General features: G+C 26.9%; 2 protein-coding genes across 3 annotated transcripts in view; both read left to right on the top strand.

The window, feature by feature from the left end:
* LOC132929615 (otoferlin-like) overlaps nt 1–24,364 on the top strand; it is a 125,676-nt gene extending 101,312 nt beyond the window's left edge. The window contains exons 7-37 of one of the 2 annotated variants that reach the window (XM_060995091.1): nt 424–486; nt 4,882–4,966; nt 7,308–7,464; nt 9,842–10,028; nt 11,952–12,135; nt 12,890–13,104; nt 13,170–13,353; nt 13,430–13,614; nt 13,683–13,880; nt 13,950–14,066; nt 14,123–14,275; nt 14,355–14,555; nt 15,203–15,319; nt 15,455–15,586; nt 15,647–15,808; nt 15,902–16,044; nt 16,461–16,629; nt 16,776–16,962; nt 19,177–19,316; nt 19,376–19,528; nt 19,592–19,768; nt 19,880–20,014; nt 20,078–20,349; nt 20,456–20,626; nt 20,694–20,869; nt 20,951–21,081; nt 21,174–21,361; nt 21,446–21,684; nt 22,290–22,468; nt 22,535–22,635; nt 22,719–24,364. In XM_060995091.1, coding sequence (XP_060851074.1) covers nt 424–486; nt 4,882–4,966; nt 7,308–7,464; nt 9,842–10,028; nt 11,952–12,135; nt 12,890–13,104; nt 13,170–13,353; nt 13,430–13,614; nt 13,683–13,880; nt 13,950–14,066; nt 14,123–14,275; nt 14,355–14,555; nt 15,203–15,319; nt 15,455–15,586; nt 15,647–15,808; nt 15,902–16,044; nt 16,461–16,629; nt 16,776–16,962; nt 19,177–19,316; nt 19,376–19,528; nt 19,592–19,768; nt 19,880–20,014; nt 20,078–20,349; nt 20,456–20,626; nt 20,694–20,869; nt 20,951–21,081; nt 21,174–21,361; nt 21,446–21,684; nt 22,290–22,468; nt 22,535–22,635; nt 22,719–22,899 — 5,082 coding nt within the window. In that variant the 3' untranslated portion in view covers nt 22,900–24,364. Of the gene's footprint in view, nt 1–423; nt 487–4,881; nt 4,967–7,307; nt 7,465–9,841; nt 10,029–11,951; nt 12,136–12,889; nt 13,105–13,169; nt 13,354–13,429; nt 13,615–13,682; nt 13,881–13,949; nt 14,067–14,122; nt 14,276–14,354; nt 14,556–15,202; nt 15,320–15,454; nt 15,590–15,646; nt 15,809–15,901; nt 16,045–16,460; nt 16,630–16,775; nt 16,963–19,176; nt 19,317–19,375; nt 19,529–19,591; nt 19,769–19,879; nt 20,015–20,077; nt 20,350–20,455; nt 20,627–20,693; nt 20,870–20,950; nt 21,082–21,173; nt 21,362–21,445; nt 21,685–22,289; nt 22,469–22,534; nt 22,636–22,718 lie in introns of both variants that reach the window. The other variant, XM_060995090.1, reaches the window with a different exon arrangement.
* Nucleotides 24,365–24,585: 221 nt separating this feature from the next.
* On the top strand, nt 24,586–26,432 carry LOC132929745 (uncharacterized). Its single transcript, XM_060995304.1, has 3 exons — nt 24,586–25,248; nt 25,494–25,654; nt 26,089–26,432. The coding sequence occupies exons 1-3, from the start codon at nt 25,170–25,172 to the stop codon at nt 26,275–26,277; spliced, it is 429 nt and encodes a 142-aa protein (XP_060851287.1). The 5' UTR covers nt 24,586–25,169; the 3' UTR covers nt 26,278–26,432.
* Nucleotides 26,433–26,975: the final 543 nt, after the last annotated feature.

Here is a 26,975-nt window from a genome sequence, read left to right as displayed (position 1 = left end):
TTGATACAGTTTCAACCACTGAAACGGCCACTAAGATTTAATTTAACTGTTGTGCAAACCATTGTAGATGTAAATAATGGATTAGCGGTGCTAATAGGATAAATTAATTCTCAACTAATAGATTTAACATTGCCAAGAAAAATCTATGATTGGCAACAAACTGATATATATGTTTTTGTGATTATAATAAAGCAAACATTAAGCATTGACATAAGTCGATAAGTTTGATTATAAGTACTTAATAGAATAAATATAGATAACTAAAATATGTCAAGATTCGTATTCTGATTGAAATAAGTTTAAAATATATATTTATGTTTATGTGTATATATATATTTATGTATAATAATGTGTATATATATATATATATATATATATATATAACAATTTTTAATTTATTTTTGCAATTTTTTATTTTTTCAGTATTTTGTATTCGATTTTCATATGCCAACTGTAATGTTATTTGATAAAATCATAACACTATCGGTAAGTAACTCGTGAATTATATTATCAAAATATTTAAATCTTATCTATGTATACAGAACGGGTTGTGGTGTTTACTTAATAGCTAATATTTATTAGCAATATTACATATGTAGGTATCTACTGTTAATAAATTTAAGATGACGATGGGTAATTATACTACGAAACTAACCTGTATGCAAGTATATTATAGTATAATTTACATATAAATATATATATATAATTGAAATTTAGATGTTTCGAAAAATCGTAACCAAAATATCGTACTAAATGTATAACACCAAAAAATTTTTTATAATTATAAAAATTAAATTTTGAATTAAACAATAATTTTTGTTGTTAAACAGTAATGAATAAATGATCTTTAAACACATCACGTGATAATAATTTACTATAGCTTTCAGAGCTTATTAAACTAGTTCACAACAATTAATTTATTCGACATTACCGTGGCCAGAAATAAAAAAAATAACTCAGATTGAATGAATAAAAAAAAATGAATATATTTTTAACATAAAATTACCATGCTTAAGTTTTAATTTATTCATTGTATTTATCTTTAACGAATAATTTTACATTAAATTCATATTTAATATGTAATAAGATGTTATAAGTAAATTTAAATTATTCTTTTTTTAATACGTCATATATATATTTATCCCCATTTCAAAAATTTGAGTATGATAAAAAAAAAACCATAAATGTATAAAATAGAATATTATTAATTTTTTAATATCACACGATATAAATGTATAATATAATAATAATATGGCCAAGATACATTTTTGAAGTGTTTTATTTATATCGCTATAACATCGTAGGTAAAATGTTTAATAACAATGTATATAATATTTCGAAATTAAGCATTAAATAAAAAAAATGTATAAATAAATTTAAATTAAATAAAGTATATTATTATGCTTAATATTTGTAAAACGTATATTCTCACATAATACTACCATAAATATAACGAATAACCGTTTATAATAAAATGTAATATAAAACATTAACTATCAATTTTTTCATAAAAAATGTTCAGGTTATCAGAGAGACATTCTTAACTTATGGGTTTAAAAAAGAATGCTTTTAGTTACACACGAATTATTACTTTATTAGTTATACTTAAATTACCAATAGTTTTATAACTTCTTGTACATGACATTTCAATATGCAAAATAGTTATTTACAATAATAATATTAGGTATTGTTAAGGTTATTATGTTTTATTGAAATTTATTACAGGCTTTATTTTTAATAAAAACCTTTATTTCTATAACATTTTATTTATTTGGCCTTAAACTATAAAACTATTAAATAGTTAGTACCTACTTAATACATATAATAAATTCATTATATTATGAGTAATTTTTTTTAAAAGTGAAGCAGACCATATTAATATCTTGAAAAAACTACTAACAGTCTTACAGTATATAGTATTTTAATCATTTGATTTATTAAAGTTTCAAGAATATTTAGATTTAAAAAAATAACTTCAAGTTATAATTTTTATTTTTATGTTTTAAAATCCATTTTTTTTAAATGTGTGATATTATTCTAAAAAAAAATCCTTTTATAAATAAGATCATTAAACGTAATATAATTACGTTACTCACTAAACAAATATATGAACGTAGTTTTACATATCTAAAGTTGTTATATTATTAAATAATAGTTATTGCATACATTTTTACAAAGTTACATTGAAATTTATTTATAAACAATAACAATTTGTTGTACATAAATTCATTGTAATATGTAGTCATATTGAAATATGTCATTAGACTTCACAATTGTATTGAATATAACTGATAATTTTGTTCTCATATACAAATTTATTATTTTTCAAGCATACAAATATGATAATATTATGTATTTGTTTGATTATATAATATTTTTAGTGTATAACTACCAATGGAAATACTCAACAAAATACATTTATTAAAATCCCATTGCAATCTTATGAGGTCAATATATAGGTTGCTGTGCTTTCATTAAAATAATTTCTTTATGAAAAATCTTCAGGTTTTGCATTCTAAAAAAATCCTAAGGTCAGGCACGGTGGTTGGATCATTCAAGATCGACTTACACACCGTCTATGACACGCCCGGTACATTGTATTTTCCTTTTTCTTAATTTGTTTATTATTATTTTCTTTTTATTTATCCTTTGTACACTTTTGTACTATATCTACCAAACATGTTTAATGCAACGTACACTCACACTGTTTTACAGACAAACAAACACACACACACGCACACACAAAAACATACACCAGACACTACTCGTATACGCACACATTATCACCTATTATACACGAATTAATTTATTCACGTAATTTTGCTTGTTTACCATGTTTTGTCTTATTGTAATTTATTCAACAATACATCCCATACTATATTATGTTGTCTGTAATACTTGAACAATAGTCCGTTCAAAATGTTTCTATATGGTCATTGGTGTTTTGTATAAGTACCAGGGATTCGGTTGTATTGGGATTGCAAAATAATTTCACTTAAAAACAATGCTATTGCGATTTTATTGGGTTCGATAAAAAAAAAAAATATATTTATTTTTTCTTCGGGATATTGTAATCCGGAAAGGTATCTGATATTATACTTTCTGGCGTTGGAATTTCCCATAAGAGCAGTAATATTCGTGATTGATTCAAAAACGTTATTTTTTTTTATATAGCGATACCAATATGTAATGAAGTTACACCGAATTCCTGGTCGTTCGTAATGCACCTTTAGCAGTATTTTTAGACCATAATATATTTAAACGGTCTATGTTATTATATTTATCAAATATTTTCTGATTTTTCGGAATGCTTTTAATTAAACCTAATATAATATTTTTGGCTTTATATTTTAATTTTAAAAATTACTCTTGTCTTGGCGACTTTATTTAGTCAACGAATAATAATATGATGAATAGTGATTTACAAAATAATACAATTTTTTTGTTAAACAAAATAAAATATTTGTAATTATTCATTTATTTTTTCAGATATACCACTTAAAATAATTTTGTAATGTTTCAAATATTTATTAAATTTATGATTAAAACTCCATATTGTATAAAATTCACGATATACTAAAGAGTTAAAGAAAATAAGCTATGAATTGGAAAATATTTAATTATCATTAAATTAAACATGAACTACTATGGAAATAGATTTTGAGTGCATTTTGTATTTAAATTCAAACTAGATGTATACATCAGTTATATATCTGTTTGAATAAAAACTAATTTTTAAAAATGTAAATATTTTCGTAATGTTTTCTTAATAGTAATATTTTCTTAACATGCACTAATTTAATAATAATTTACTAAAACAGTTCGTCGACAATAATAATAACTAATCATATAATAAACAATATGACTTAATATTTAAAATTATTTATATTTAATAACTAATAAAATAACAAATTTCTAGTTTTTACTATTACAACGATTAATAATATAATAATAAAAAATCGAAATAAAATTAATGCTTCCATTCATTTTATAAGTATTTGATCTTATTTGTTCATGAAAACTTCAGTATTAGTAGCCATTGAGTATTTAATTTTATAATTTGATTTAAAGTATTAATTTATAAACCATTAATATTGTTTTAAACGACCCATCATAAATGATTTATTGATAAAAAACTGTATTGTGTATAGATTAATCAAATTAAAACAATTAAATGAAACTTGTAATACCTTATTAAAATTCAATTTAAATTAGAACACTTAAAGATTTTTTTTATCTCATAATACATATTATGAGTATTAAAAATTGTGTTAAATAATTTTAAATAATTAAATTAAAAAATAATATCGATACGTATACAAAAATACGTATTACTATAAATTATGTTACACGTTTTTTAAAATACCTTCAGTAGATATGTTAATATTGTTCAAAGTAAGATATATAAACTGTAATGTGTATACAACTATACAGGTAAAAATATCACAGGTTTAATCTTAACTCTGAAACAAAACTTAGTTTAACATATACTTTTCTAATTTCTAATATTTATACTTCACATAATTAATATACAATGTGTTATTAATGCGAATGGTGCCATATAGTCCATTAATATGGATTAAAAATGACCATATCACGACAATAACGTTTGAAATATAAATAAATTATACTCGCTCAACTATTATTTTCATTAAACCCGAACGTTGGACTTATAAAATATAATACTTTTTCGGTGAAATACAATTTACGCTTAACATATTTTATTGAGACATATGTCCGCGCCTGTTAAACTGGATTTAACACCAGACGTGTTGAGTTCACATTATTTGATTTTAGACTGACACGTATTTGTATTGTTGTACACGAATTGCTGGACTTGTATTTTGTTTTTGTTTTCTGTCTGTCCAAACGCTCAAAAAGGTCTTACAATCCAGACACATATTAAAAGCGTCAAAACTGTGGGGCAGCTTTAAATTAGACGTTGGCACCGTCTGGTACCAGCCAGGTACATTATGGAGTTAACACTATAAACATTGTATAGAAAAAAAATTAATAATTATTAATCATGTACAATGTAGATAAACCAATAGTAATGAGTGTACAGAAATCCATATATATATATATATATATGTAGGAATGTTTTAGTATTATTTTTTTGTTGTTTACAACAATATCCTCCTATTCGACATTAACATAATATCTACATATTGATAATCATTTAATATTATACATCCCATAATAGACATCATTATAATTTACCACGTAACATGTCATATTTAGTTCATTTTTCCTCTCGCATATTATATATTTTATAATAAAACCGGCTCATTCATTTTATTTCGCCGCATGACGTATTTCCTCTTCTCATAATATAATATAATACCAACATAATATTATTTGCCTCAGTTACTTTATTTTCGTCAATTTTTTTCCCACATAGCATGCTTTATTCTCTCACTATATTTTATTAAAATTTTAAAATACCTAGATCTCAAAAAATATTCCTTTGAAAAAAAAAATGCACTTTGGTACTTTTATATTGTATACATACCATAGAACTTAGCTGTCGGCGACAATAGGCTGAATTCCCTTTGCTTTTACTATTGACTTTTGATATGCATGGTTTCCTACGCGCTGCCGTTTTCGATTTAATCAAAACCTCGATCAGGCTAATTGCGATGATTTTTTTTTTCATCTACCAAACCAATGTGTATTGCTATCGGCATACTAATTCTAGATATTTTAAAATTAATTAAATACAATTTTAGTTTTTTTCATCAGAACATAATATTAATGTGTACGATATTCACGTGTTATTTTTAAAAATGAGTTCTTGTTGAAAAAAAATGTATAAAGTCAAATGGATTAATGATATGTTCATTGCATTTATTATAAAATTCATAATCGAAAAATAATATTTTTTGTTGTTCTAAAAATTTTAATTCACAATTTTCTCCAACAACGTTCACGGTAAGATAACAAATTATAATAAGCTTTACAGAGCAATCCTAAAGTATCTCTAATGTTTAAGCATGTACTTAAGTACCCATCTATTTTACTATAAGTAGCAAAATATTTTTACATTTATTTTTCAATATAATTAAAGACAGAAGACAATAGACAGCCATAAATTTAGTGATTTTGTAGCACGATAACGTTAGATTACTTAAAAAAAAAATATATATCATTTCATTACTTCGTTTTATTGTCATATTTCATTGATCTGATGTCTATTTTTTTGAGAATATTCGTTTTGAAATTCAGAGTTTATAATCTTCAATTGTAAATATTAGCTTTTAAAAATTATTCAATAGGTGATGAAATCCACCAAATAATAAAGAACCTACATAATTATGGCATTTGCGTTTAAATTAATTATATTACAACTGTAAGGTAAAATCGTTAGAATTTCTAAAATTAGTCTTACAATGTTTGATAATACACTCTAACGAAAGACAATACAAATTTAATTTCACTGTTCAATCATTAACATTCTAACACTATTTTCGAACACACAAATGCAATTGACTTATTTGATTTTATATATTTATAAATTATACTCGCAAAATTTCTATTAATCATTCACATTATATTATATACATTCGAGTTCAAAGATTCGGAGAATTTAAACTGGTACATGATATTTGAAAATATCAATACATTTTTAGACAGTTTTCATGCATAATGTAGTTATTAAAAATTATTGAGAACGTGAATAGAGTTTGCTAAAATTTTATCACTTACACATATATATATCGTATATACTTATAAATAATTTTAATGTTTATTTTTATTTCGTTTAATGTGTATTGTCTTTGTCTTAATCGATATCAAAATAATATTTAAAACGTACAATAAAATTAAGTAAAAAAAAACTACATAGAAAATTACATAAATTATATATAAGTATAATTATTAGCATTAAAATAAAAATAAGTAATAATAAAAATATAAACGATAATAAGTATTATTCTTTCGACTTATTATACATTTTATTCTATTTTATACCGGTGATTTTTAAACGGCAGCTAAAGTAATTGTAAACAAAATAAATGAAACAGTTGTGCGTAAATAAATCTCAAATAGCAATTAAAAATATTTGTGTATTAAAAGAAACCCGAGTAGGTACTCTAAACTTTTAAGAAACAATAATAAGGTTCTGAGATCGAAAACGGTTTCGTTCATTATTTTTTTACCATGTTCTTTTTTCAATTATTTATTTTTTTAGATTTATTTTTAGTAAGTAAAAAAAAAAGACCTAAACGAATCTTTTATCTTATTTTTTTCTTTTTGTATAACTTCAATATAAAAATGCACTAAAACGTTGGTGTGCCGTGACATTTCAGAGCATCAATTTTATCACAAATGGGCTCTTCTCACCGACCCCGACGACATAGCTGGTGGACCCAAAGGATACCTAAAATGTGACATCAGCGTAATCGGAAAAGGTGACACTATTAAAATACCGCCAAAAACGGAAAAAGACGAAGACGACATTGAGGCGTAAGTTGTGTATAATATTTTAATATCATAAGCTGTTAAAATTTATTTTAATGTTTTAACATTATAAATCACTTTTAATCGTGATTTTGTTCATAAGTTATCAGGCCAAAATAAAATCTATGCTCTTTACGGGATATACGCGTAGACGGTAAAGCTTAAAAATGAAAGGGCTTACGGGGATAGACTTACACGATATAATACGTAAGTTTAAGTATTATATTGTTGTTTGTAGATATCTCCTATAGTATAAAATATACTATTCGTATGGTATTTTCAAATAGTGTGTATAAACATACGTATACTCAATGTTTCGCCGGTAATAGGTAGTAAAAGGTAAACGTTTAAGGAATCAATTATAATATATTTATAGCCTATACTTACACACGGCGGAGAGCATCTATTACTTTTAATTTTATCGTTATTCAGTAATAAAGTATCCAGAGGCTATTCTATGCTCACCTGCTGTCTTTTTGAGTTGGTTTATAACTATGTTACTGTAAAAATGCATTAACTGACTGTTATCTCTATGAAAACGATTCGAATCGACTTACCACTTGAACAGGTAATTTAGGTCTACAATCTTACAATATTTCTAAATTCTTGTTCTATACGCATACTCGTAGTCGGAGTTCTTTAAAATTTAAGTACACCATTCACGCAATTATACTACCCCCCCCCCACCCTTAGTCGAATCTGTTCGTGATACGTGTCTCACTCTAACTCCCGCATTTTCTACCAAACTACACATTGCAATGGATTGCTGCAAGGCACTTAAAATATTTGGATTCGATAAACGAATTGCATGTGACTTCAAGTTGTCTTCCCTTAAAAGCGTCGTATACTACGCACTTGTTTTATAAGACCAATTATCGAAGATAGTTATATTCTATGGGATTCCACTACCGCCTTTTACTCTCGTCAAATTGAAAGTGTTCAACCTATTAAAAATAAATCTCCCGTTTCGTGTTTACTCACTTATACTATAACATTTCGACATAAATTGTTTGGTTGATCGCAGGCATACTGCGCATATAAATTTTATTAATAACCTTCCGAACAATAAAACAGACTTATCAACTATTTTATCTCAAGTTCATTACAAAGTTACAATTCGTCCTACACAATATTCTGTTAAGCTCAATTTTTTATTTTGTTTCACTCACAGTAAAAGTAATGAATCTCTTTGCCATATTTCGTTGGCCAATTTAGATTTTTTGTTCTTATCTTTAAATTTGTAATTTTTTGTACAAAAATCTTGTTATTCATTTATATAATATTATTAAATTATTCTATTAGTTCATATTGTTTATGACTGTCAATTTATAAGTTAATTACAACCGTCAGAATAGTCTTTTTATACTTTAAATTTAACACATAAATTACAGCGACTTACTTTGTGATTATCTATTCTCAAGTACAGAAAATCAATGACGTCCCAGATTTTACCATTTAAAAAGTACTATGTTTTTTATCCGGTAAGATTGTGTTTGTGACATTATCCATGCACAATATTACAACTATATTCCCCATTACTTTATAAATACCTAAGTGGACTTAAATAAATGACAATACGAAGCAAATCCTCAAATGTTTAAATCGTCAATAACATATTTTAACTACCTACCCAGAGAGTAGGTATATATCTTAACTTTTGATTGAAAATGTTTTAAAAGAAAAATAGTAATAGTAGAACGTGTATAAATAATACATTATTGTGATCAATTTGTGATGTTTATGTTTTGTGTTTGTTTTTAATTTTTTCGCAACAGCAAGCTGTATATTTTAATTTTCAAACATTTGAATATATAATAATCGAATATTTTAACCTTATAGTTTTAATAAATGTTCGTGGTTTACCCTGCCACTTCACTCCTCTTATGTATAAACTTTTAGTGTTTATAAATAATAGACTACCATTGGATCAATGTTTGTTCGAAGGTTGTTATAATTTAAAATAAATTAAATTCCCTACAAGTCAACAACACAAAATCAGTTAATGTTTTCATCTTATTTTTTCAAAGTCATATTTCAAGTATTTTTATGACAAAACAAATCAGAAGATGAAAAGATAGTTTTTTATGTAAAAAAAAAAAAAATAAAGTTACTAGAATAATTAATAATATCGCTATGGCCAAAAATAACCGAGAAAATTCTATACCCATTCTGCTTAGCGGGAGACTGTTGTAGCTAAAGAGTTTTAAAGTAATTGATTTGGTGCTGGCTGCAGGAAAACAATCTGGTGTCTGGTTACGATACTAAAATAATTATTATTTAAACCGATAAAATATAATAATTTTTCTGTTGATTGATCATACCGTCATTGTGTCCTGTGTCACATTACGCATTGCCGTTCTTACATTAAATAAAATGATTATAGAAACCTACTGTTACCGGACGGCGTTCCTGTAGACCGGCAAAGGGCCAAGTATGTGGTGCGGATATACCGGGCTGACGGTCTACCAAAAATGAACAGCACGCTGGTGGCGAATGTGAAAAAAGCGTTTACTGGAGAAAACCGAGACCTGGTTGACCCATTTGTACAAGTTTCGTTCGCTGGACTAACCGTAAGTCACAAAATCAGTCAGTCATGTACATTATTTACATCGATATTGTAATTTTTTCGTCGTCACAGCCACTGGCGCTAAAATGTAATCTACGAGTATATGGATATTTAATATAATAATATTATATATTATGTTAGGAATTTCGGCGATAATGCGTTGAGATAATATTGTATAATAAATAATAAATATAAATTATTATTTTAATAATATTAATAAAATCAATGATAATTTTGGTTCCAATTGAATTAAAATAACACAAGTATAAAGGTTAAATAATTTTTTGATTATTGAATATTATTGGGACATTGATATATTTTGATTGATATATTAAATCTTGATTAAACATACTCGATTTTTAAGAATGTGGAATTATTACTGGGTCTTTTCATCTTACTTTTAACAAAATATAAAATTTACTTGTACTCAAATTTTTAAACTTTAAAATAAGTGTAGCTAAAAAATCCAGGGTCAGTTTTTACTTGTTAGTCAAATAAACAATTTATTTTTATTAAAAAATATATTATCAAAATGTATTGTACTAGCATAGGGTCACGGTGACGTATCAGATTTATACTAACCTAAAACGGATTAAAAAAATATACAATATTATGTGGTTAACAATTATATTATATAAATACATAATAATAAAATCAATATTAAATAATTTTTAATTATTTAAAACCTCTATAAAGTCTATTATTGCCACAATAATTTATTTTTAATACAAAGCGTTTTATTACATTTTATTAATGGTTTCTTTAAAAAATAATCGATTTACCTCAATTTATCAGTATAACACTTGTTTCGAAAATATCATCATAATCTGTTATGGGCTTACAAAGAATAATTACAGCAGTCTTATATTATATAAATGTTTCAAATGGTTTTATACTTTTTTTTTTATAAAAAATTCGATATATTTTAGTCATTTATTGCGAATTTGCAATTAAATAAATGTTCTCTTTTTATTTTGACACGTAGATAACACAAAAAAGTTTAATTTAAATTTTGTATTCATATTTGGTATACAAGACATTTATAAATATTGATATTAGACATTTATTTCCGATTTACATTAAAAACGATATTTTTTCATTTAAATATTAATAAATAATGAATATTTTTTTATCCTAATTAAAGTCGATGGATTAAATAAGCAAATGGCATGATATAAAACAAAAATAAATTATAGCATCCTTTATCGATCTATATCTATAATAATTATATTATAAAATATATTCGTACGCACTACACATTGGCTCACTAATTAAAAGTGTAACTGACACTGAAATCCAATAATCTAAACCAAAAAGTAATATTTGAATCAATGGATTTATGAATTCGACTTGTGCATATTCGGTATGAATCGCGTAAAATTAAAATCATAATTTAAGTCAATAATATAATATAAATACCGTTTACTAATATGTGAAACTAATAATGGATTTGTGTATAATATATTTAAGATTTAACACTATAATATCTTTGTTATTGTCTCGCTATTGGCGTTTTAGGGAAACACTGCTATTCAAATTCTGCTAACTTCACGGAATTCGAGTTTAATTAAGCGTTCGAAGCATTCTAACAATATAGAACACTGGCTCACATTCAGGAGCCATACCTCATAAATATATGTCCCTACGATACAATAAACTGAATAAACCGTTATTTGTCTACTCCGTCGTTAGGGCGTGTTTCCTGACTGGCACAGAGATTTAAATTGCGAAGGTTCACTATCGAAAACGATAAATTAATATGTTGACTGTATTGATGTTATTCTATGACGAAAATACTACTAGAAGTAGAATTTTTGAAATTTGGCAAACGACGGATTGAATACAAAATATGATTGAGAATTCAGTAATATCATTTTTATCATTATTATTATATATTGGTCTACGTGACTAAATTTGTTGGCTTAAGGGCAAGACGAGCGTACGCAAACACAGCTATTCGCCGGTGTGGAACGAGCAAATTGTTTTTTCCGAAATGTTTCCTCCGCTATGCCAACGGATAAAAATTCAACTGAGGGACAATGATCCAGTGAACACGATTATTGGCACGCACTTCATCGACCTGAAGACAATATCAAACGACGGCGAAAGAGGTTTGTAAATATATTTACACGGCGTATAGTTTGATAATATCCATAAGAATATAAGATATCAAAACTTTAAAAATTACACTTTTTTATCATGCCCATCAAAATACTATTATCATTTAAGTTTTTACAGTGCTTCCAAATGGTATTTAATATCTTATACTTAAAATCAAATGTTCTAGATATCTGTTATAAAAATATTCTCATTTGAATTTAAAAAGTTTTATTTAAGATACAATAATGTATTTTTAATTATTTAGTCCACTACATTTTTAAAGTTACATATAATATTATACATTTTAAGAACTAAAACGATTTTAATGTATTCTCTACTCGTCATACAGGTATAGTATATACATAGTTATTTAGTACACATATTATATGATCAATAATGATGTTGAATAAAATATAAGTGTTACAACTTCACCGTTTTAACCTATAACTATACATAAAATAGGTTGTTAAACATTATTAAATCAATAAGTATAATATTAATTCATTACTTATTTATCAAAAATCTGAACCCATGTACTGAATGAATATAAAATACGTTTTACTTGAACATCCAAGTAAATATATATATATATATATATTGAATTAAATATCAAAAATAACAAAATATTTAATATTATATAATACTACTATTTGAATATGTATAATTTTCTGTAGTGCCAACTAATTCTTGATAGCTTATATTTTATATTATGTACATTAATTATATACAATAAAAAATTTAAAAAATGTTAAATTGGTATCATAGGATTTCCCCCTACATTCGGTCCCACATTCATACATATGTACGGATCAACAAGAGATTATAGTATTTTAGACAAGCACGCGACGCTTAATACTGGCCTTGGTGAAGGTGTTTCATATAGGGCAAGAGTATTAGTAGCAATTCGAACTGAAATCACAGAAAACACGGAATTTATGAATTCTGGTGTAGATGTTGAACCCACATATCCTATCACTGAGGTAAGACAATATATGGTTTTCAAATGGTTTATCGACTTATACATCAAAATGTTTCCGATTTTCAGACATCTTATTGTAAAAACGAAGAGTTCTTTTTGTTCATGACCATTTTAGATGCATCGATGATAGACAAGAAACTTGGAGAGAAACCAATATTTTTCGAATTGAGTATAGGAAATGCGGGAAACATGATTGATGGCCATAACGAATCTAGCTCTCAAGAAGATCACGATAAACTCAATGTGCTAGGTAATTTTGTGTATACTTTATGAATAATTTATACTTTCCAATTTTTGTATATCTTATATGAATCACAATATTTTAGAAAGCGTTATTTCGGAATCGTGGCAAAGCACAACGGCAGCCATAAAGCCAATATCTAATGATAAGGTGTATTATTATTTGCCATTACGTGAAGACAAGCCGTGCTTACACGTCAAGTCGATATGGCCAGATTACAGACGGAGAATGTACAACTCGAACATTATAAATAAAATAACAGACAAACTGGTACGGCGTGTTATAGGTTTATAAATATTTAATATTTTAAGTTATTATTATACTTAATGTGTGTACAGGAAGAAGGCTTGAATGAAGTATCATTTTTGGTTGATGACGACGATCCGGAAAAGGAAGATAAACTAAAATCCGTCTTAGATGAACTTTCTGTTAGTTGCAACCGATACGTAAATTTCACAAAAGGTGTAGGATGTGGTCAGGGCTTAGGAAAAACTAAGTTAGACAAAGAGCGAATGAAGCTATGCCTTAGAGAGATTGTAATTATTACAAAAAAAAAAATGTTGACAACTTTGAATAATTTAAGGAATTTTAAATTTTAATCATAGGAACACATCGGAAAAATGTCGAGAACTTTGAAAGCAATAGTTACTAAAAATTCATTCAAAGAACGTTACAGAACAGCATTGAGCTACTTACAAAAAATCAAAGCTCTCATCGAAGATGTTTGTATAATTTAAACACATTTTTAACTGTTTTATGATCGAACTTTGATTTCTAGCCCCAACATGCATTGCCTGATATTTTTCTATGGATGGTAAGCAACGGAAAAAGAGTAGCGTATCAACGAATCATGACTAGGCACTTAATATATTCGGTTGCTGACGAAGAGTGTGGAAAATTCTGTTCAAAAGTTCACACCATGTTCTTGAAGGTATTTTAATGCAAATAATGTGTAAAGTCGAACGCACAATTGTAAACTAAGGTATTTAATTTGATTATCATCATTTTAGTTACCAGGAAAGAAAAATTACGGTTCGTCCGGTTGGGCGGTACCAGCTAAATTGCAAGTGTACACATGGTTAGGGCAGATGAAACACAAAAAATACCTCTCGAATGGTCTGCCAAAAGGTTATAACACCACGCCTGAATTGTACAGTTCAGAAAATCCGAGATTACCTCCGCCTGCTTACATTCACTATTGTGAAAAATATGTAAGTAAAATATTTGCACTGCGGGCATACCTGTATAATTAACTTTGACTGATTTATTACAATATATATCACCATAATAGCGGTATAGTAAATTATTCAAATATAGGTATTTCAATACTTTAATATTTAGGTAATCCGAAATAATTTTATAATTTTATTTTTATATGTATATTATGCATAATAATTTGAGACAAATTATGCAAATTCGTATTCTAAATATGTTTTTTTGTATAATTCATTAATGTGAAAAATGTGTTTATATTTTAACGTGCAAACAATAATTATTATCAATAGAAAAACAAATCAAAATTTATAACAAAAATGTCAACTATAAAATGCTTTTTTTCAAAATACTTGTAAATTGGGTTTGTTAACATAAATTGGTTTTTTATAGAATAAAATTATTTATTTATAATATATACTTAATACGTACCATATATAAACAACATTATATTTACATAAAATATTAAACGAAATAAAAATTAATCAAAATTAGCATTATTGAACATAAACGTAAAAAATAATCTATGAATACTTTTTAAAGTATTTTTTATTCAAATAAATATTTAGTGTTGTTTTTTTTTTTTAGAAATATAAAAATAATAATAATTGATTACAACATTGATTACTGGTGTGTTTATTTTTAGACATTTCAACTGAGGGCGTATATGTATCAAGCTCGTTCCTTAATAGGTTCTGACGCATCCGGCTTATCCGATCCATACGCACAAATTATATTTTGTGAAAACTCTACGAAAACACAAGTACTTATATATATATATATATATATCTCGAGATGTATATAGAAATATATACCTACTTATATGCTATTCAATCAGATCATTGTGCAGCACAGTTGCGCTTGTTAAATTGTTTGCTTGAGTTTTATTATCTTACAGGTAATTGACGAAACTTTAAGTCCCACCTGGGATGAACTGTTGATCATTAACGACGTGATACTGTACGGGACAAAAGACGACATTAAAAATCATCCACCCACCATCGTAGTGGAAATATTCGATCAAGACAAAGTGGTAACTGTTCTGTCTTGTATGAAAAATGTAAACTGACTGTTTTTGTGTGTACTGTAGGGAAAATCCGAATTCATTGGTAGAACTGTAGCTAAACCACACGTGAAACTTTTGGAAGACGACTATGTTAGACCGGAATTTCCACCGTCCTTAGAATGGTATGATGTGCATAGAGGCATGGAACACGCGGGAGAGCTTTTAGCAACGTTCGAATTATTACAAGTTCGGTTTTAAAATATATATATTTATGTATAGACTGTGTACGTAGTACGCACTGATTAAAACCCGTTTGATTTTCAATATGTTTTTGTGCAGCTTCCTAACGCACTGATTGGCGAAAGTGCTATATTACCACCGTTGCCAAATCCTAAGGAAATTTATTCAATAGTGGACGGACAACATTGTGAGCCAATTTTACCAATTCCGAAAGATATTAGACCAACGTTAGCAAAATATAGGTAATACTAATAAATCGTCACAATAATTTATTTATATTTAATTTTCTACTATGACACATTTGATTTAATGTTATTCGTGATATTATGACCGCATGCTTGACCACGACGTTTATTAATAATGTAATATTTTAATACATAAGTACATAAACATTTATCTAAGGTAATTCACCAAGCATGTAATAATTTATTTCTCAGTGTTCACGCTGATTATTTCTTTTAATAATAAATGTGTGTGTTCAAACACCATTGATTTTTTGGAATTTTTAAATATTATATTTTATCTGCATATTTTAAAATACTTAAATTTTAAATAATTTTAAGAGTGATATGGAATTACGAAAAAAAAAATAAAGAAAGCTATAATTAATAAGCTTGTGACGTGCTCATAACGATTCATAATAATTTATTGTTTCTAGGATTGAAGTATTATTTTGGGGACTGCGAGACTTGAAGCGTGTGCACTTGATGACTGTAGACAAACCCCGTGTCGATATTGAATGCGCTGGTCACATACTCTACTCGTCTATTATTCAAAATGCACGCAAAAATCCAAATTTCAGTACTCCAGTAAAATTTTTAGAGCTAGTAAGATTTGCAAATTATTGAAAAATTACTATAATTGCTATTTCTTTACGGTCATGGTTTATACATGTTATTTCAATAGATATACCTGTTCATAATGCTTTACTATGCAAATTAAACTACAATATTATTATTGGTGTATTTTATAGGAACTTCCTGAACAAGAGCTTTATCGCCCACCTTTAACAATACGCGCAGTCGATTGTAGGAGTTTTGGTAGATTTACCTTAGTAGGTACACACCTTATAAACTCAATCCATAGATATATGTATGTACCAACTACAAAGAAGGAAAGAGAAGCACTCGAACGAAATAGATCGCTACAACAACTGCAACGTAAGAATACATAATATTTTATTATTTTGTATTATATATTATATTATTTATTGTATTTTATCAATGATTTAACATTTATCGGATGTCGTGACAACGTGCATTATTTTATATAAGTGATATTAGTCGGGATTATTATTGGTATCTTTGACATACTCACTATAAAAGACAAACACAAACAGTTAAACTTATCTTATGTTAACATTATTTATGAAATCTATCACCAGAAATAATTTAATCCCATAACAATGACTTCATCAAAAAGATAACATTACTTAGGAAAATATTAGCTCAAAACTATGTAGAAACTGTTATACATAATACGTATATACCATCATTATATTACGCTTTTTATTATTGATTTTTTTTTATTCTCTTGTTTAGAATAAACAATTTTTTTATTCCCTCACTTTTATTAAGCCACTTACACTGGTTAAAGTGTATAGTGACAACTTTATTCGAGTATTACTCGTTTACTGTGTGTATACGATCAGCATCATATTCAGTACATTCGGTTGCACTTATTGCATATAAGTTAATCAGTCAAATTAAATTTTCTATTATTTTTAGTTTAAAAGATCTATATTGATTACTCGGAATTTCTATCAAGCTCGTTTTCTTTCTACTGCTAGTTTTTTAACTCCGCCTCTTGAATGAAAATTGAAATACTTTGACTCACCACTTTCAGTTTCAATATTCGATTATTTTCATCAAGCATGTTTGTCTTGGAATATAGCTTAGGCGTATTAAAATCTAAACTAATTACATTAACCAGAAAATTTAAAAATAATTAAAAATAAACATTAAATTCAAACTATAAATAACCAATAACAGTGAGTTATGTATTTTTTATTTGAATTTGCTCAACACATTTACATTATCAATATATTTCTTTTTATATTCATATAAATATCACATTTACATAATGTTTATACTTCATGTCGTTATTTTTTCCCAAATTGTAATTGTTTTATTTTATAGTTTTATCATCGTACTTTGTAGTTTTGTGTTATCCCACAGGTATTTTTAAAAAGTTTTATAACTTCGATACTTAGAAATAATATTAGGTATACAATTGTATGATAATGAATTAATATAGTATAATATTATTTTATCGAATTTCACGTATCCTCCACTATAGTCATTGATCACCACTAAAAAACGAATTATAGCTAAAAGATTATATCTCAAATATATAGAACTAATAATAATATATTGATTATAATTAACATATACTTACAGCATTTATTACAAGAAATATAATTTTATATTATAAGTTAAACATTGTATAGATATTTATACATAAATGTGAGGTAAGTTATTATTAACGAATAACGATTAACGAGTAATCTTCTGAAATTGAACCACCGAACGGTTTTTTTTTAATTTAAAGAACACACTACGAAGCAGGTTATAAGTATAGTTGTAAATTTGTATGGTATAACCGAACAACTCCTATCCACGGAATATTGAGCGTAAAATAGTAGTACATCAGTGGCACCATCTGTCCAGTAAATTGTATTTTTTTTTTAAATGGTAAAACTTATTTTCTCGGGAAAGTAGGTAATACAGCTAGATGAACTGTTAATACTTGTAGAAACTAAAAAAATTTAGTTAGTTTGAAAACAATAATTAAAATGAAAATCCATAACTTTGATTTAAATTAAAAGTTAATTTACGATATTTATTGTTTGTTTATTTTCTGTTGATAATGATTTTAAATTTATGCTCATAAATAAATTAAGAGTAGTTTGAAGTATACTATAATCGTTGTATAAAATCCGCTACAGATAGATTTCTGATCTCAGTGGAATTAATTAAATTAGTTGAACTGAGGTAAACTAAAACGAATAGACACGCACCGATAAAGTACTGTATTTTATATTTGTTTATTTTTTCCCAAACGAAGTCGGGTTCTGTACAGTTAAAATTTATCACACGCAATCGATATTTAAGTATACTTTTATATATAAAGAAAAAATAGCATATTTAAATTACAATTACGTATATACTATTAAATTAACCAAAAATACAGAAGTACTTCTAATTATTACTTTAATGATACAATTTTATTTATAGATAAAAATGTATCAGTATAATCAGTTATAACGTAGATTAAATAGATAATATACTAGTATATTTAATCTATGGTTATAACCATTTATATTTTTTAAGTATGTAAGTATCGAGATTATATTAAATATTATGTATGCATAGAAATCAGTTCAAAGAAAAATCAAATTAACACAAATCGATTTACTAAAAGTGAGCAAAATACCAATAATAACAATAATACACAGCTTAATGAAAAAAACAATACATTGGACAATAAAGATGCAGTAATCAACATCAGTTATGTAAGTTGTGACTAGCGTGTAACCAACGTATGATTTGACCATTATTTATTGTATTAAAGGGTTCTAGTCATCTGACCCAAAAAGACATAAAGACACAATTCAATAGATTAAGTCGGAAACAAAGTGTCGAGGAAATAATAGAATTGAAAAATGACGATAGTCGTGATTGGTGGACAAAATATTTCGCATCTGTCGAAAGCGCTATTATCGAAGTCTGTACACAATAAAAGTTAATATTGTTCATTGTTCATTTAAACAATTCGTAATTATTTTAGGAAAACCGAAAAATGGCATATGGAGACACCAATGGACTATTACCGATTAAAATGGAACCTACCCAAATTGAAGTGAAAGCGCCTAAGAAAAGTACCAAAGCATCACGTTTTGTAGCAAAATTAAGTCCAAAAAAATTTCAAAGAAAACGTGAAGTTACTAAAATTGCTACCATGAAGGTAAATAAACTATATCATATAACATAAATAATAAACTAAAATAATATTATAATAAATCCCAATTACGTGATTATATTAATTTAAAATATGCTTATTATTCAAATTAAATAGATATATTCAAACGAACTCGAGGCACAACCCGAATTCAATGGTTTTCGAGAATGGTTATTACCATTTGATTTGTATCGAGGTAAAAAAACTGGTGACGATGTCGAAGATGAGGCTCGGATAGTGGGGACGTTTAAAGTAATGGGAATACAATAATATCGTTACAACATTGTAATCAACATCAACTGTAATGACTTTTAGGGTTCAATAAAAGTATATAAATGGCCTTTACCGAAAAACATCGAAGATCACACTATAATGGGCTTTGATCCACAGTACGGGTTTTTTCAAGGATTACCTTCAAATGATCCAATTCACGTATTAGTTAGAGTGTACATTGTAAAAGCTAACGATCTACATCCTATGGATATCAATGGAAAAGCCGATCCATATGTAGTGTTGCAATTAGGCTCAAAAAAAATTAGCGACAAAGATAATTACATTTCAAAACAGCTCAATCCAGTTTTTGGAAAGTATGTCTTACTTAAATAGTTAAATATAAAAAATATATGAATTAAATTAAAAGTTTAAAAAAAATATGGATATTGTATGTATATATTTCATTTAATCGTATTATAGATGTTTTGAAATTGAAGCGACATTCCCACAAGATTCTATGTTAACTGTACAAATACTAGATTGGGATCTATTGGGATCGGATGATCTAATAGGAGAGACCAGAATAGACTTAGAAAATCGATTTTATAGTAGACATAGAGCGACATGTGGTATTCCTAAAACTTATGAACTGTAAGTATAGTACCAAATTATTTTTATCAGAGCTATTTGTATAATATTCGATTGTTCAAACATTTAGTTCGGGGTACAATCGGTGGAGAGATTCAATGAAACCGACACAAATATTAGCAAAACTGTGCAAAGAGGCTAAATTAGACCCGCCGGTGTATTTAAATGGAACGGTTAAAATTGGCACGAAAACATTTTGTCTTCAAAACAATACTGACGACACAATCGAATGGTATTGTGCAAAAGGCAAGCGGATACTCTATATAGAATATGATATAAAATATTTTTATTATTACCTATACCGACGTTTAATAATCGTTATTTTAGGTACGGAAGAACACATGGCGTTAGCTGTCTTGCACAACTGGCATGAAATACCCCGAAGAGGTTGTCACCTTGTACCCGAACACATAGAAACCAGGCCACTGTTTATTGCTGACAAAGCGGGAATCGAAAGAGTAAGTCGAATCGAATTTGTTGCGATAATAGTTGCGCCTGTTCGACGAACTCTAACAATATTTTTGTGTACGCCGCCGATCGTGTGTTATAGGGCAAACTAGAAATGTGGGTGGACATGTTTCCGATGGACATGCCACTGCCGGGCCCGGCGTTAGACATTTCGCCGAGGAAACCGAAATCGTACCAATTGCGAGTGATCATCTGGAACACGGACGACGTAGTGTTAGAAGATGACGCATTTTTCACGGGGGAAAAAATGAGTGACATCTACGTAAAAGGGTGATTGCGATCGTCGTTGTGCTAAATTGTAATTTAAATAAATTATTTCAATCTAATTCCTCGCGTATATTTTACTTTACACAGATGGTTGAAAGGCCCGGATGACTGTCAGAGCACAGACATACATTACAGGTCATTGACAGGAGAGGGCAACTTCAATTGGAGATTTCTATTTCCGTTCGACTATTTAGTGGCGGAAGAGAAAATCGTTATATCGAAAAAAGAGTCGCTGTTCTCGTGGGATGAAACGGAGAGTAAAATACCGGCTAGACTCGAGCTTCAAGTGTGGGATGCTGACCATTTTTCAGCTGATGATTTTTTGGGTAAATGCAATTATATATTAAATAGTTAATGCGATTCAGGACACGGAAATAGTGACAGTAAAATATGTAATCATAAGCGTTTCATATGCCTTTTAAAAAATGAAAGTATAGTAAGCACTATATAAAATAAAAGACACCGACAATTAGTCAAAAGTTCAAAACTTAATACTTTTTAATATATTATTTAAAATTGTTTGTCATAAACTACTTTTTACGTTGACATTTATTAACTATGAAACTTAGTTTAATGCTGGGTGAACAGTAAATTACACGTCATGGTGTATGTATTTATCGATGTTAAAAATTAATAAAAATATTGTTTAAACAATTTTTGTGCTGAAAAATTACATTATACTATCTTATATCTATATTATAAATTGCAAATTGTAAAATAGTACTAGAAACTCTCTGTAATAACAAAATAACTAAATAAATATTAATAAACATTAATTATCATATTTTACTTCGAACAAATTAGAAACATGTATATTGTATATCCTACTTAAACTATATTTGGAAATGACAAAAAAATAGTACACGTTCCAGTATTTTATTTATAAAAAAATATCAAAGTTTTCTCTAATTCAAACCAATCAAATGTTTAGGAGCCTTAACGTTGGACTTGAACAATTTTCCTCGAGGTGCCAAGTCTTCAAAGTTGTGCACGTTGGAAATGCTCAAGTCGGATGGATCAGTTCCGATGGTTAATATATTCAAGCAAAAACGCGTTAAAGGCTGGTGGCCGTTTTATGTTAAAAAAGAAAACGAGGAAATGGAATTAACGGTTTGTAAACCAGTGGCATGTAACAATGTAATATTATTATAATTTTTGGGACACATCATTTTACAGGGGAAGGTTGAGGCCGAGTTACACTTACTTACCACCGACGAAGCGGAAAAAATTCCTGCTGGTATTGGCCGTAATGAACCAGATCCATTGGATAAACCCAAGTAAAATATAAATTAGAAATTAAATTCTTGATGACACGTTATGTGCGATATAACATTAAATGATAACTATTTTGTTTTTACAGCCGACCAGACGCTTCATTTATGTGGTTCTTAAATCCATTTAAATCTATACGTTACATAATTTGGCACAATTATAAATGGAAAATCCTGAAAGGGATCATCGTTTTGGCAATATTCCTCATGATAATATTATTTTTCTATTCCATTCCCGGCTACTCGGTTAAAAAAATGTTAGGAGCCTAATCGTTTTGTTTTGTTTTTTTAAAAAACCTTGACTAATTAATCAAGACGTATGATATCATTATACGTATACTTTTAAATTTTAATCGTAATTTTTATTTTACATATCAGTGCCATAACTATATAATATTCTAAAAATATATTGTTAGTTCTGTAAAAAAAATCTATTGGATACCCATTTTTCTCATAATTTTATTATATTTTAAGTTTTAACATATTCATGAAGTAATCATACAAGTCCTTCCACAAGTATGTGTTCACAAAAATAGTATCCTAAAATCACAATATGTTCATCATAAAGTTATACATGACGTAATCGTGTAATTTCAATTTCCGGTTTATTTTTGATACGACTCATGTCATATAGGAATTGATTGAAATATACTTGATACCATATGTATATAAAAAGGCAAAAATGATTATTTTAATCATATTTCTGTAAATGCCTAATTATTTTTAATAATACAAACAATAATTACTATCAATAATACAAATTATATAACTGTAAATTGTATTTCACATTTAATATTAAGAAAAGACAACACAGCAATAATATATTATAATTGATTATATTTATTAATTAAATATAATACGATTTAAAGTAATAAACATTGTAAAGATTAATTCTTCTTTTAGAATGCTTGTTACGAATAATTTAATAATCAAAATAACTTAAATATTATTGTTAAATTGTTTTTCTTTTTTTATAAATGTTTATATTTTATGGAATATTATGTAGAAGTGAAATCTGAAACAATTTTAAACGACGATTTATTAAAAAAAAAAACATTAAAAAACATTAAATATATACTTTTATAGTAATTTAAAGTAATAGATAATGGTCTAAAAAAAATAAATAAATAGCGTAGATATGCATATTTCATAAGTGCAATACCGCACTAGATAAAACAGCCAAAATAACTATACCTTTATTTAACAGATTCTGGGATTAATTAATAGTTTTAGTTATTCAGGTAGAAGAAAAGTATTTGTGAAATCAGTTAAATATAAAATATTAAGTATGACAATAATATTTGTATGTAAAAAATATTTTAGAATGTCTTATTCATCTCAATATTATTAATAACCAATACTGTTTGTAGTTATTTATTTGTTTTTATTTATACTCTTACTTTGTACTTAATAGATAATAAATTTGTTTTCCATGTTAATATAACACAGAGTATAATTATTACCATAACTTATATTAATTATATTGTTAACGATAAGTCGTTTCATAGGAAACATAATATAATGATAAAATTGTTATCTTAGACAAAATATATTATAGTTCATTGATTAGTGACAAATATATTTTATTTTCAATGCATATTGTACCTTTTTTTATTATTTATGTTTCAGTTTAATTTATCAAAATGTTTAAAAGTTTAAATAGAAAAAAATTGTTTAATTGTTTAGAAAAATATCGTTATATTATATATTGTGCTTGTAATGAATCATCCATGTTTATTTATAAAACAGTATTTTAAATAATATGAATAACATACCTATATTATTATTATTATCGATATGAAATTTGAATTGTAACAAAAAATATTCAATGAGATTATTATCAAATCAAAATCAAAACATTGAACAATTTATTTTTAAATGTAAATAATTTATACAATATACTGTAATTAGTTCAAGAAAAAAAAAACAAAATTGTAAAATTTGTAAGTAGAATTAGTAGATTGTAAAATATACAACTATTCGTATTTATTATTGGAGCTGAGTAATTTTTATCAAAATCTTATTACTAATGACAACTAGTAATAAACTATAGTAGGTACACGAGTATTATAAATAATAAAATTATGTGTCTGTGTATTTAATAAGTGCATAATACATTATATGTAGTCATATCTATAATACCTGGTAATCCTGATGTGCATCATAAGTATGAGACTTTTTGCCACTAAAACTGTTTATATTATAATAAATTATTATCTTTAGACGACACAATAATCAGACTGGTTTTAATAGCGGTAAGAAGACACTAATAATAACTAAAAAAAAATTGTATAAAATATTCAAAAAACCACTTTTGTCATTTAAAAGTTATTATTAGCATTTTTAGGGTTTTGAAAGTTTATAGTTTTACGACTATTGGCTGAAATAAATAGCTAATAATTATATTTACGTTGCTATACTATATTTTTTATACACTCATATAAACTTTAGACATTTGGTAACATATAATTTCATTTTTACAATTTTGACTTTTGAGATAGATTATTTTAGGAACGGTGAAAAATTCTTAAAATATTATAATGACAGACTACGCTCAAGAATTTATGGAAATGACAGAAGCTGCTAAAACTATGATACCGTTGATGCGAGATATGGATGGTAATATAATTTACTGTAGACACTAAAATATTAATACTCGAATAATTACTATTGCCCGACGCATTTCAAAACACATAAATAACATAAATATATCATGTTTTTGTCAAATAAAATAACCGATTTTAATAATATATCATTATATTATGTTCTGTACACCACTGTTTTCGCGTTCGAATGTACGACGCCACATTCTATCGTCGTCACCGACCGTACTTACTGGTAACGATTTTGTTTTCACCCAACAGACAGGGCCATAGTCGACAAGTGGATCACTAGAGTGAAGACACTGCAAAGCAAAGACGTGAACGTGTTGAAACATCGGAATAATTTTTTGAAATATTTCATGGGAATCATCAAGCGGACGATCGCCGAAACAGGACAGTCACCGGCGTGCTGTATGTGGGGAGTAAGTATCAGAAACAGCAGCGAATTGGTGACGTTTTTGGCTTGAATGGGACGTGGGACGGATGTTTTATGCACAGCAATATTATTATCCGTGAAATGTTTTGATTGCAGTAATGTTATTATCATAGATTTTTAAAAATCATTCTGTAGGTTTTGTTAGATCCAACGAAAATGTCTATCCATATTCGTGTGTAACGTTTTATATACATAATATATAGTAAGAAGATATCTGCAAAATTATATAGTCTGTATTTTAATTTAGTCAAAATTTATTAGTTTTATATTATATAACTTCCAATTTAAGTAAAAAAATTTAATTTTTGGTAGTTACTTTTAAATAAATCGGTTTAAAACTATTCAAGCCAATCCACCCATAATGTTATATTTAAGTAATTGTTAGTGCTTAGGTATATCTAATACACAAATATTATTTAGAAACCTGAGCCCGGACCTTTCGATAAGCAATTGCCTCCGCCCAAACCTCTCCCATATCAGTGCCACTGGACTCCGGACAAACGAACTTACGTAGCCATCCAACCACTGCCAAACCGAGGGGCTATGGTGTACATGGCTGTGGCGGAGAAACCCGAACTCGGTTGGGAATTCCCCAAGAAATCACAATGAAGTACATTACAATATAATATACAAAATGTATTGTAATTAATATGTTTTACGAGAAATAATATACGACAACAATTTAAAATTATATACAGTCTCAATGATATTTTTCTTTATTTGACTATATGTATTTGTTTTTATATTACGTAAATATAATATTATATACACACAAATAATGTATAGGTATATGTATAATTAATATAGAACAAATTTGTTTTTGTTTATTTTTTTCTTGTAATATTGTGCTTGATTTTTTTTTTTTTAATTTATAAGCAATTAAAGAAAAAATTCAGTGATTTCTAATTATTTACAACTACTTGCATGTGTTGTAAATTCATATTAGACAAACTCTCAAAATTATTATACAACCTAATGGTCGATACATTTTCTGCTAAAATCATCTACATACTTAAATACAAAAAATGTATACTTACATATTTATTGTCAAGATAATTAAGTGCGTATAGATGATATGAACATAAATTGAATCATCATTTGTATTTCACTGATACTGTTTAAAAAAAATGAAATACATTATTATGTAACTATGATTTTATTCTACTTGTTAAATAAAAAAAAAATTCTTCTAATTACCTAGTTAATCGATTAATTTGATGAAAGAACATACATTTTGATTTGGTTGTAGTATTATAATGGTACCAACTACATATTATATTATATTTTTCATAACGTAAGTAAATGCC

Source organism: Rhopalosiphum padi, chromosome 4, assembly GCF_020882245.1.
Source record: "Rhopalosiphum padi isolate XX-2018 chromosome 4, ASM2088224v1, whole genome shotgun sequence".
NCBI classification, from domain to species: Eukaryota; Metazoa; Arthropoda; class Insecta; order Hemiptera; family Aphididae; genus Rhopalosiphum; species Rhopalosiphum padi.
The sequence above is the reverse complement of the archived record's forward strand: the minus strand, read 5'-3'. Positions and strand labels throughout refer to the sequence as shown.

Excerpts from the sequence above, each read along its gene's own strand:
- LOC132929745 (XM_060995304.1), top strand. The coding sequence starts at position 25,170 with ATGACAGACTACGCTCAAGAATTTATGGAAATGACAGAAGCTGCTAAA. Across the intron at positions 25,249-25,493 it reads GTTGATGCGAGATATGGATG|ACAGGGCCATAGTCGACAAG; the intron begins GTAATATAATTT and ends TTCACCCAACAG. Across the intron at positions 25,655-26,088 it reads CGGCGTGCTGTATGTGGGGA|AAACCTGAGCCCGGACCTTT; the intron begins GTAAGTATCAGA and ends AATATTATTTAG.